Source organism: Pyxicephalus adspersus, chromosome 4, assembly GCF_032062135.1.
Source record: "Pyxicephalus adspersus chromosome 4, UCB_Pads_2.0, whole genome shotgun sequence".
Classification (NCBI taxonomy): domain Eukaryota; kingdom Metazoa; phylum Chordata; class Amphibia; order Anura; family Pyxicephalidae; genus Pyxicephalus; species Pyxicephalus adspersus.
The window spans coordinates 53,252,690-53,266,234 of NC_092861.1; the positions used below are offsets into that span (position 1 = coordinate 53,252,690).

The window sequence follows — 13,545 nt, forward strand, 5'->3', positions numbered from 1 at the left end:
GGGGGGGGGGGGGGGGGGTGTTGAAGTTGAGCTGTAAGTGAGCTATGTGCTAAGTGAAATATACATGGTGGAATAGGGGATGGTGTGAACTGATAGGACCAGGAATTAGAAGGTCATGCCCCATTGCAAACTAAATTCACCTGCTGAAGAAACTGCTCTGGATGGAATTTTAGTTAGTGCAGGTGTACATTTAAATATCGGTGATACCACGCACACATGGTAGTGTCTATTGGGTAAGTGAAAATAATGCCAATATCTTATGCATGCAAGGTAGGAAAACACTTTTAACACTACCTTCAGAGCAGACCCAGTTTTTGTGACAATGTTGCCTATGGCGTGATCCCTGTGGTCAACAGCAATCACCAAGAACCATTATTAACTTATTTGCAATTTATACATGTAACATATTCTACAAAAGAAGGCCACAAATATAGTTTTACTTCCTGTGTTGGTAGCTGATTGTTGGTATGCGCTGGATTGGTTAGAGGTGTAAAAGATGTCAGAAACACTGTCGATAAGGTTCAGGTCCACTTCCTTTGAATGTGCAAAAAAAACCCATATAATTGTATGCAGACACATCTGCCTCCCAGACACATATAAGTCCATGGAGTAGAAGTCTATGCACAACACAGGCAGCAAAACATTGCGGGGAACACCAATATAGGAGGTAAACGGTGGATTAGATTACTACAGTGCTTAATTCAAATTGCTAAAACCTCAAACAAATAATAACATTGCACAGATTAGGCAAGCTGGAAGTTTCATATAAAACAAATAGTAAGCACATACTGCCTGTCATTTTTTGGAGTTGTCTTGTTATTCTCCATAGTAAAAAAAACATCACTAGGGATGTGTGGATCCCACGCGCCCCTCGTTTTGTCCCCCCCCCCTTTTTATTAAATCCTCCCTACAACCAATACTTACCCCTCTCTTTACACTTAAATCATCTTTTATTCTACATTTGGCTGAAAAAATTTGCACACTATCAGCAAAAGATTTTTAAGAAATCCGTTCCAGGTTCCTGGATAACCCAGATTCACTCACAAAAGCAGGATTGGGGAAAATGTTCAGCACAACAACGAAGACTAGAGTCAAACTATTGTGTCCCAGAACTGCAGTAAGCTTAAAGGTATGATCATTAAAACTAATGGACCTCTCATCATGGTCTGATTTATTAACGCTCTCCAAGACTGGAAAGGACCTAGTCCAGGATTGAAAATATTTGCCAAATAATAGCAAATTATTTTAAGAAATCCATTCTGTGGATCACTCAGGTTCACCAATGCCAGTCTGTTTTTCTCCAGTCATGGAGAGCTTTAATAAATCTCTACATCAGGATTGCATTAATTCTCAGTTTTACTTTCTGTAGTCATCTCTTTTAATAAGTATAAGAAACTATATGTCTCTTTACCTACTTCCAACCAGTTGGTGTACAGTATAGTATTTGTGGGAATTCCTGGGGTTCGGTCGAACCCAGGTTAAGAACCACTGCACTAGAACAAACAAATGAGTTCTGTAAATACATCACTGTTCGGTTAAATGGAGAGAGGAGAGAACGAGCAGGAGGCACCCCACTGTGTCCTTCTCCATGGAAAATGACAGCAGTTTTCAGTATTTGAGCATTTAGCCAAAAAATGTCAGGGGACTGATGTACATAAGGTAAACTTTTGAGCAAGACAAACCCAATTCTTCATCTTGGGTGACACTTACCTACCCACTGTACATGCTGAGATAGGGACAGGCTCAGACACAATATCCTAACACCACTTTTTCCGGTGGTATGTGGGTACTGCCACTTGGGGATGATGAACCCATTTTGTAAATCCCAATAAGGATTAGAATAATCCACCTGACTTAGCTCAGCACTGCTCACTTTGCACTTATGACCAATATGTAGTGTGACTAGTGCCTGAGTTGGGTTGGGCAGAGATTCCCCAGCTCTGTTTGTGCAGAGGCTGCACATTAATATTTTTGTTGCACAGAACCCCCCAGGTAAAATATTGATGTGATCCGGGGGCATGCTTTAAACCAGACTAAAGGAAGCTCCTTTACCATTTGATAAAAACTGTTGCCTGATCCCTTGGAAGAGGATACACATTGCAAAGATCTGTGGGTCAAAGGAGAAGCCTTCTGCATGTCACATTTGCTTTGTTGTCCAAATATTATCACAATTGCTAGTAATTGCTAGTAATAATTCGGTGAATGTCTGCTTATCAACCCATATAATATACAATTGCTTGTTGTCTGTACATTGTTGTGTTTCTGCATTTGCTGCCCGCATATTGAAAAGCTGTCGGATAAGCGCGGCTCCGTGCGCGAGCTTTTCCGGTTGTTGAATAGCGCGATCGCGCGCGATTCCGGATCGCTAATACGAATGCGCGACCGATAATCCGATTTAGTTTGATGAATCAGGGGCAATATCCTAACACCACTTTTTCCAGTGGTATGTCTATGAAACGGGGGTGAGGGTTCACACTGGGTACTGCCACTTGGGGATGATGAACCCATTTTGTAAATCCCAATAAGGAATAGAATAATCCACCTGACTTAGCTCAGCACTGCTCACTTTGCACTTATGACCAATATGTAGTGTGACTAGTGCCTGAGTTGGGTCGCGCAGAGATTCCCCAGCTCTGTGTTTGTGCAGAGGCTGCACATTAATATTTTTGTTGCACAGAATCCCCCAGGAAAAATATTGATGTGATCCGGGGGCATGCTTTAAACCAGACTAAAGGAAGCTCCTTTACCAATTGATAAAAACTGTTGCCTGATCCCTTGGAAGAGGATACATATTGCAAAGATCTGTGGGACAAAGGAGAAGCCTTCTGCATGTCACATTTGCTTTGTTGTCCAAATATTATCACAATTGCTAGTTTATTTTAGCCTGTATAATTCGGTGAATGTCTGCTTATCAACCCATATAATATACAATTGCTTGTTGTCTGTACATTGTTGTGTTTCTGCATTTGCTGCCCGCATATTGCCATGTTTCTACATTTGTTTTCTGCAAATTTCCACAAATTGCCAAAAATAGCTCTTTTCTACCAGCAAATGTAAATGTTCACACTTTTGCCTGAATATTACAACAGTTGACAGATTGTTTCCTGTCCTTTGTTTACAACTGCCCATTTGGGGTCCATGTATTGTCAGGATAGTCACTTATGAATTCTTAAAGCACCAACTTTAAATGGGTAAATTGCTATATATTTACTGTACTCTAATGTAATCTTGTCGCTATATAAGGCTGCTACTATTATCCCTATTTTGCACTATTGCACTATGTATGAACTATTTATCCTGTAAATTTTTATTTTTTCAGGCCTCCCATTGTTATCCCTGTGGTATTCTACATGCAATGCTAATATAGTTTTTCTTTTAATTCTTTATATTCTTTACAGCTTATAAAAAATAGTAGTTTTTACTGTCTCTATTTTTTCAGGCACACAGGGCACCAAGATGAACATATGAATGGCAGTAAGTGGATCATGGTACCCACTTCCCATTTAAAGTCCATCACATTCTATGTTAGTCTGACATATATAGTAATCATGTACATATGCTGTGTACACATCTGCCTGGCAAACCAATTCCACCCAAACATATATATCTGGTATTTATCAGACTGAAATATATGCCTGTTTGACAGCAATGCATGACAACTATAATTAATGGAAAGCAGCAGACTAGGATATGTATCTTCCTGTCTGCATTTCATGTTATATTTCTGTACACCTCTGCCAGGATGTAAGAAGAGGCCATAAAGGGTGGTGTGATTTTTGAAAGCAAAAAAATGTAATCATTTTATTATCTGATCACATTTACTACTTCATACATTTCTAATAAAAAGGGAAATTAAAAAGTTAAATGCTTCTTATATAATAGCTTACATAAAAGAAGTTTAAATTAAATAAATGGATAAATATGTGAACAAAGAAAACTTTTTAAAAAGAAGGTGGCATAAGGCAGAATGATTGGGGATATTTCCTGGCAAACAGCTGACATCCTGTCCAGTAATCTCATGGCCTGGAGTTATAATACATAGAAATCTAACAATGTCATTTTGGTGCTTTCCATTTACCAAAACCACCTACCTGTGGTAGGTGTATGATCTATTATTGTGTTTAGTGAAATCATAATATATTGTACCTTATCTATGATAACAAGCAAAACTGCTCCATGTGTTAAATAAGGATTAGACGGGTTGTAAGACGTTTCACGCATGCAATCCCAAACTAGCCCTCAGGGATCACTAACAGGTCATGTTTTCTAGTTCTCCCTACAGACTTACATTTGCAGATCTGGTTAAATTTACAGCAAGTAAAATCTGCAAATTACCTGGTAATAAATGGGGCAATATAGTTTTGCATAAATGTACAAATGCAAATGAATTAGTACCTCGAAGTCATCTATACATTATAGTACCAAATAAGTAATGAAGCACCTCTTATTTAAAAAAAGCATGTGTGTCAATAATATCTGCATGTGTTGGACAGTGATAGTTCTAAATGTGCATTTATCTGAATTACTCAGTTGCATTTATTTCTATAGGATGTAAAGAGGCAGGCCACAAATATTGTGTCACTTTTTTGTGTCATTTTAAAACTAAAAGTTAATTGACCAGTATAGTAGTTACAATACCAGAAGAAAACATTTAGAAATCCAAGGTGGATACCTTTAAATACCAGCCTAAACATTTGTAAAAACATATTTTATAAAAATCAAAGACAACAATAACATACTAATAAAACATGTATGGTTTCATGTTGACTTGCTTTATTGAGTTGCTTTATTTTGTAACAGAGTGACTCTGTTTAGCACCATTTTATGGAGTAGTACATAGGCCAGCTTTGATCAGTGATTGGATTTTAGTCTCCTTAATTGCTAACCTCTGATGTAACCAACTGTCAGAGATTGTGGACATCCTGCATGTGTAAGTGGAGACAGAAAGTGTAATGCAGGACAAGGTAAGAAAGAGACTGTGAACATACAATATGGTGAAGCCAATCTATTGACTGGATACAAAGATCACATTCTATGACCTTAATATTAGCATGAGACCCATCACAGAGTGAGATGAGGTCTTCCCAGGTTTTCTCTACATAACATTATGAGAAGTAACAGCTGTGGAATACTTGGAATACGTCCTTGTAGTATTTTAGGTCTTTATCTGAACACATCTGGGAAATTTTGCATATTACCAGTCTTTAGATTGGGTACTTAGTTGGGGAATTAGATTTTCTTAAACTGTACCTGATTTGTTTTTATTAGGTGACTTGTAAGTTTTTTGTAGTTAGGAACCAAAACTTGAGCGGGTTACTATAATTATGTATGGTATATCGTGTATGATCTATTATTGTGTATAGTGAAATCATAATATATTGTAACTTATCTATGATAACAAGCAAAACTGCTCCATGTGTAGGATAAGGATTAGACAGGTTGTAAGACGTTTCACGCATGCAATCCCAAACTAGCCCTCAGGGATCACTAACAGGTCATGTTTTCTAGTTCTCTCTACAGACTTACATTTGAAGATATTGTTAAATTTAACAACTATGATAAGCAATTAAGTGACAGCCTGGAAAACATGACATCTCATTGATCAATTAGGAATAGAGGAATAAAACTATAGTATGTTGATTGGATGTTTAAAAGTGTATTTTTCTCCCAGGGCACAAAGGAACATTTCTCACATTGGATTGCACAGGTTGTCCTGTCAATGACCTTTTGACAGCCCGGTTTGCATGGGCAGCTAGAAGATGATGTTCGGCAGAGTTGGATTCAGAAGAGTGAGGACTCATGGTATTAAAATGAAGGTCATGGTGGAAACGTGAGGGTATAAACCCAGGATGAACAGGTGCCACTGGAGCAGGCTGTGGTGCATCACTTCGGGGCTGAAAAAGAAATTTCACAAAATATTGCTGTGGTTAGGTAATTAGAGTTGTTGGATTAGTATTATAGGCAATTTATAGATCAACCAAACCACAACTGACAAGGTAAGCTTTCAGTAAAATTAAAACCATTAGTATGATAGGGCCAGGTGTACACACTTGAATCACTATAAAAGTAGTAGTAATTTACTAGAAACATAACATTTTGACATTATATTCCACAGCACACACTTTCCACAGGCTAATTATCAGGATAATTTAGTGGAATAGGTTGCATGCTTGGCTACAAAGGGCCTGATTAAAGTTCTAGAAGGTTGGAGAGGATACACTTTCATCACTAAAGCGGGTGATCCAGCAAACCTGGAATACATTTCTTCAATGTCATTGGCTATTTGCTAGCAAATGTTTTGAATCATGGACCAGATCCATTCCAGGTTTGCAGGATCCCTCAGCTTCACTGATGTAAGAGTAATCTTTCCAGCCTTGGAAAGCTTTAATAAATCCAGTCCCGAGTTTCAGTTTGCTTTTCACTCCCTATATATAAATGCAATTTGCAAACCTTCAAGAGTTTCTGAAAATTTGTTCTGTCATTATTGTAAGCTCACAGCAATAATAACCCTTCCTTCACTGCATGTGAGCAATATTAACCCTCCACCCCTTTATTAGTGTTAGTGATGATTACCGATTCACCTTTCACTGGTGCAATAATAACCCTTCCTTCACTGCATGTGAGCAATATTAACCCTCCACCCCTTTATTAGTGTTAGTGATGATTACCGATTCACCTTTCACTGGTGTGAGGATCAATTACCCCCCCCCCCCCCCCCTGGTGTCAGTAGGAATATTTGCCCCACTTTACTTGTTGTTAGTGACAATTGAATCAATAATAACCTCTCCCCTTCCTTGGTGTTAATAGGAGCAATATATACCCTTTTATTTAAGTGTTTAGTGGCAGCAAAAATATGTTTTTTTGGTTCATATACTACCTAACCCCCCTATTTATATCATGCAGAGCAGGGGACCATTCTGGCAGACACACAGTTGCCGCTTACATACATGCATACATTGCCAACTACTATGCAGTTGGGCCCTTGTAGGCAGCAACAGAAGTCCCATGGGCCAATGGACGGCACAAGGTAACGTTAAACCTATACAAAATACAAAACTGCTTTACAGAAGAACACAGACTGCATAAACCGGTTGTTTTAAGTCTATGATCTGACATCTCATTTTTTAAGTGTTGGGAAAAGTAAAACTTCTAATAAGATTGTATCTCTGCTTGTAACCCCAGTGGGGAGATTTTCCCCCATGTGTGTTTCTGTCACATCTGTATAAAAAATAGTAAAGGCAGTTTTCAATAGAGCATGAAGGCATTGGTAGTTGTAAGAAGTTTATTTTTGTCTCTGTCTATACTAGAGAATGTTCCTACCACTTTCTGTCCTCCCCAATAGTACCACAGATAATAATCCTGAACGAATCTCCAACCCTTTCCTGTGCTCTTTGGAGAAACTCTTTGGAATTGAGCTTTAAGGTGTGCTAGTTCCTAAAACATAATACCGTATTTTTCGGACCATTAGACGCTCCGGACTATAGGACGCACCAGGTTTTCCGCACGGGAAAACAAGAAAAAAAAAATTCATTTGATTTCCCCTGAGATCCAGCGTGCGGCACTTGTGCCCGCCCATGAAGGCGGCGCCGATCAGCATTCATCAAATCAATCGGCGCCGCCTTCGTGGGCGGGCACAAGTGCCGTACGCTGGAACACAGGGGAACACAGAGGAGGAACACAGACACTGGCTGCTGTCAGCCTCTGTCTGTTTTCCTCCTGTGTTCCCCTGAGATCCAGCGTGCGGCACTTGTGCCCGCCCACGAAGGCGGCGCCGATCAGCATTCATCAAATCAATCGGCGCCGCCTTCGTGGGCGGGCACAAGTGCCGCACGCTGGATCACAGAACAGGCAGAGATCGGCGCAGCCGGGGACCGGCGGGGACACAGGTAAGTAAAAAAATATGCCCCTGTACCTCTGCATTCGGACCATAAGACGCACCCTGATTTTCCCCCCACTTTAGGAGGAAAAAAAGTGTGTCTTATGGTCCGAAAAATACGGTAAGTATTCAGTAGATAATTTTACTACCTGGGGTTCATGGATTGCACAATTTACAGTGATATCTTCATCAACTGCCCCTGGGAGTTTCACCACTGTCCCAGAACAGGAGGCAAAGTGCTGTAAAAAACAAGGAAAATTCAATGACAGTTTACCAAACAAAAATATTAAAAATATGTGCTGCATGAATTACAGATATTTACAAGGAAGCTACTTTAAGCTGGCCAAGACTGAACTATATGTGAGCGGCTCAGTGTAATAGAAATAAAAGAAATAAAAGTAAAGAATGACAGGCAGGAAGCAGATTGACAGAACAGACTTCATATTGCCTGCTACCAAAGTTTGTAAAGCAAAGTTTCATTCAACTTTATATTTGCCTGTATATTATTATTTGTTTTGTTCTTTTTTTTCTAACCATAAATATGTATTTTTTTTATTTTTATTTTGTACTATTCAAAAATTACAAAAAAAATAATAAAAAAAAGCTTTCCTTTAGTAAAAAAAAAAAAGATTTGCAATGTTTAGTACTGGAATCATCATTCATCATTTTGAAAAAAAAAAAAAACATTTAGGGCTCTATTTATAAAACAGTTAATCTGATTCTCTGCCAGGGAATGTTTCAGAGAATGTCAGATTCACTGCTTTATAAAAAAAAAGACCTATTAGAATATATTATATTGTTTTAATAATAACACTGATGAAATTGTAAAAATAGTTCTGTATTTTTTTTAAATAACAAAACAATATCAAAACAAAGCCTTGTTTGTTCTAATAGTATCAATATAAAGAATTGACAAAGGTTTGGAATTGCTGAAATATATTTATTGATAGCCACAAGGAATGTAAATCTTTCTTTGTACACCATAACACCTAGGTAACTTGTCAAAGTTGCATTGACATCATCACTGTGCCGTGTGCAGCCGGTGTAGGGAGAAGAGCTATGGGAAGTACCCACAAACTCCTACAGGATACCTGAAGAAAACTGGCGATGGGGCAGATAGAAGACAACTTACCCAACAAATAGGGCAGGAGAAAAAGGCATACAGCAGGAGCAGCAATGATTGGTCTCTATTAAAGGATGCTTTTGTATTAGGAGCATTGGTTCTATGCATTTTAAAATTCCTCTACAAATTTTAGGTAAAAAAATAAAATTTCTGCACATTTTTTATTTAAATACTTACAGCGTTTGGACCAGATTCCTCCACACATGCTTTCAAACCAGAACCTGCATCTTCTTTAGTACAGTTTGTTGATGTAGCAATAAACTCAACATCGCTCACACCATGCTGTGAAAACAAATGTTTGTTCATCATTACCAATCTTAGTTACAGATAGAAAGAAAAAGTCCCTTTTCCTTTGGTTTCACAAAAATTTTGATGTGGTCTGACACCATCATAACACTTTCTGAGCCACTTTAAAACGTTGTTTTGTTACTTGTTGATCATATTAGTACATCTGCAATATTTTCACTTCTTTTAGCAGCCAAAGCTCTGTAATAAAAGTGGCAATAGGAGGGAAAACCACCATACTGGTGTGGTACACAGCATAGGGCTTAAACCCTTTTTTTGGAACAGCGTTTTTGTTTTATTGCAAGAAGTAAAAAAATAACACCTGTATTGGCAGGATCAACAGTTAATGAAACAGGGCAAGTAAATTACACATGGCAATCCAATGTTTAGCTTTTGCCCAGGCTTTTGCTATATAGTAAAGTAATCCAGTAATACTATACTTTGAAAAAATACCTGAATCTTCCCACGGCCAATCTCATGGAGGCTATAAAAGTTTGTAGTGTTTCCACTGTTGAATTTGTGAAGTGCCACATCAACAGCATGCACAACACGGCTATCATTAAGAGGTGCCAACAGGGAGCAGTCTGGGTACGGACAAACTATCTTCTCTGATGATTCTGGAAGAAAGCGATGAAGAGTAACATTACTAATATATAAATTGTATCACAGATTTATACATCCCATATCTTTACTTTCAAAAATCAACATCTTCATGAATCAGTCAGGAGTAGATATGTATAACATTTAAAGGTCACTTGGTGGTAAACATGTAGGTAGTCATTGGTGGAAACTTTATTCCCCATTAGGTGTGATAGACTTACATGAATGTTCTATTTAAAGTATGTTAAGGCCAGTGGATCATTATAAAAAAAACTGGCAACAACAATTTTCATTTGCATGGTACATTTCCCCATCTACACACGACCTTAGCCATAACTGAATGACCCAACTACAAAAATAGCAGGCCATTATTTCTCAGGTTAAAGCGGATCTAAACTCAAAGTTGTTACTATACGTAAAAGGGTAGACAATCCTTTTATAAAAAGTAAAGTATTCTTTTTTTTTTTTTAAAAAGGGTGAAGCACTTTTCTGGGTGTGCAGAGCCTCCCGGGATACCTAAGTCATGCTCCTGGCTGCTCCTTCTGGGCATGCCCGAGATTGGGCATTCATAGAAGGGGCTTTTTCCCACACTGCAGGGAAAGGGATGCCAATCTCATGCATGCACAGTGAGATCGGCTCTCTTTTTTTCCCAATTGCAGCGGGCTTGTTATCCAATCTCGCACCTGCGCAGTATGAGATTGAGTGATGTAGCAAGAAGAAGAAAGAAGAAGACTGAAGATGGTGGCGGCCCGCACAAATAAGAATAATTCCAGTATAGCATGGGACCTAGCGTGATTGAGTGGTCTGCGGGATTAAAGGCAAGTGTTATTTTTTTATTTTTCGGTTTAGTTCCGTTTTAACTACATGACATTCTTTTATATATTTAAGGCACTGTAGCCAGCTTTTCTTGCTGAGTTTTTAGATATTTGCATATAATTGAGAATGAAAAAGGAGATACTGGAACATACAATGCTGAACAATAAAACTCCTAGTTAAACAAGAGAGTAGTTGAGATTATGGTAGGGAGATCTTCTTGTTTAGGTATCCAAGACATTATAGAAGCAAGGGGCGGTCACAATCTCCCCCAATATTTAAATGTTAAGTCTATTATTATTATTATTATTATTATTATTATTAATAATAATAAACAGGATTGATGTGGTGTGTAGTGCCAACATATTACGCAGCAATGTACACTAAATAGAGGTTGCAAATGACAGACTAAAACAGACAGTGATACCGTAGGAAAGGACCCTGCCCCGAAGAGCTTACAATCTAGTGGATAGACTGACATTTTAAATATATTTTATATATATATATTTTTTCTGATAATCTTTCTTGTTAAATTTGATACAAACATTACATCACCTATAAACATATACCAATCTGCTGAAGAAAAGTCAACCTTGTTCTTGATATAGTTTGACAATTTACACAACAGGTGTCCAACATCTGCTTGCAGGGCAACACCTCTTATGTCTTACCCACACAAAATACAACAAAATAATGAAAATAAATTACTTATTTCAGACTTGCATTTCACTCTAAGGACCTCAAAGGTGCCATTATGCTTCCTGACCTTGAAATCACAATCTGCTTCTACTGCCTGTGAGAAAAGGATAAATGAAAAATAGTTGTTAGAAAGCTACTTCAAAAATTCACAGAACATCCAATAAATATAAAAAAAATGTACAAAATATTAGAAATTACAATAAATGGATGCTTGACATGCTGTCTATGAGCTTTAGTATACTTTCCACAATCACATATTTTTGTATTGCAGTATGATGCAGTGATGTGAGTTTTTCCATCTTACACACTTGCTTTGCCTTTTTTCCTTTATTGTGTAAAATTAACATAGTTGTATGTGAACCAGTAATAGGAGGTTCATAGTCTTGGTTGGTTTTTATTATGATCTACCCCCCCCCCAATCAATGTACATTTTTTATATATATAAAAAACCTTTACATTCCATTTCTTTCCATTTTCATAACATATGTAATTTTTGGACCCAGAGATGTCATCACTAGGTCTGTGTGCTTCTCTAATCAATACAGGTAAATTAAAGATAGTGGGAGTAGCCAGCAAGGTCCTGTACATAAATAAAACACCATAGGACCCTGTCTCAAAAGCCACTAGTTCTGATGAAAGCATTGAGCTGCCCCTCCGGAGAAGGTATGCACATATCTTGTCAGTCTGGAGTGTGCGTTCCTATGAAAGCTGCATTTGCATTTCATATGTGATGCTAATTCTCCATTGATTGAGCTGAAATCCAGTGAATGAAAAATGCAGGCCAGAGAAAGGGAGGGTAAGCAGAGAAGGACTAAATGTCCTCTAACCAAGGAATGAAGAGGGCTCTACCTGACTTGCTGCAGCTTTAAATGTGCACCAACATACTGTGTGCAGTGAAGTGAGAGAAAGCATTTTAAGTACAAGTGAGAAGTTTGTACAGCCATGCAAGACTGGAAATGGTGGAGCTCAGTCATAGATCACTATTCATATTTAGCTTGTAAAATAAACCAAATTGTATGCAGCTCTGCTAATGATTTATTTCAGTATAATGAAGACCTACCTGTTGAATCCTGGGTCTCACAGCACATTGCTCTAACGGTGTTGGATTTACATGTGAACATACAGTCTCCAGCAATTCTAATTCTATAAAAAACATTTCATCGGTCCCATGCTTAAAAAGAGTAAAAGAAAATAAAGCGCAAAGTTATAACTGTTGCAATAAATAAAATGAAAAGAACAGATCAATAAATGTGTGGCTATTATTAGTTGTTGTTATAATAGCACTTAAAGTATTCACAGGAATACCATTCAATGAAGAATATTGGTAAACATTAGATGATGGCCATTGAACTAGCTTATTTAGCTGGTAGCAGAGTTAATAAAGCTATCATGAAAGTGTTCACTGCTTGTAACTTTATAACTAACTATAAAAAAAATAAAGGAATTGGTAATTAACTGCTATAGGGGAATTCACATTGACAAAGTGCTCATGGACTCACTAAGTAACACAGATTGATTTTTTAATAATATAAAAGCTACTGTGACCTATAGGCTGCTATATTCAAATTACGTTCTATGAGCAATGTAGACATACTTTGTAAATAAAAAACAAGTTAGAAATGTAGGAAATGGATCAAGCTGTTTAAATGTGATACTTACCAAAGAAAGCGGCAAAATTTTTTCAACCTGATTTAAAGCGAACTTGTATCCATGATGGTGATGTGCATTGATGTACTGAACTGCTGCTGCAGCTACTTGATGGGCTTCATCATCATCACAGTTTATAACACGATTACTTAAAGGGACTACATGTGCTGAATAAAGGAGCACTTGAGCCAGAAACAAAGTGGCCAACAGTAGCCTCATGATGCCACACAACTTTTTCTGTGCCTCTTGATGTGGCGTGTGAGCTTAAGGGTGGTGGGTTGTATGGCAGCATCCTTATATATGTATAAATCTTGCAGAATTATGCCAGAAAAAATATTTGTTCTGGCGCTTTAGGTCTCTACACATGCAACAGAAAAATAAACATTTTGAAAATCAGTTTTCCTAATTAAATCTTTCCCATTTTTAACTGAAATTCCTTTTGGATTTTTTATAAACCTTTTAGGTAAAATTAAAAAACCTCATTTTCGGAAATCTCCTTGAA

At 37.6% G+C, this 13,545-nt stretch overlaps 1 protein-coding gene across 1 annotated transcript; it reads right to left on the reverse strand.

Moving 5' to 3' along the window:
• Window positions 1-4,753: 4,753 nt before the first annotated feature.
• AHSG (alpha 2-HS glycoprotein) lies at window positions 4,754-13,322 on the reverse strand. Its single transcript, XM_072408178.1, has 7 exons — window positions 13,056-13,322; window positions 12,457-12,567; window positions 11,406-11,490; window positions 9,738-9,901; window positions 9,177-9,281; window positions 8,026-8,115; window positions 4,754-5,894 (listed from the first exon to the last, which is right to left on the reverse strand). The coding sequence occupies exons 1-7, from the start codon at window positions 13,260-13,262 to the stop codon at window positions 5,649-5,651; spliced, it is 1,008 nt and encodes a 335-aa protein (XP_072264279.1). The 5' UTR covers window positions 13,263-13,322; the 3' UTR covers window positions 4,754-5,648.
• Window positions 13,323-13,545: the final 223 nt, after the last annotated feature.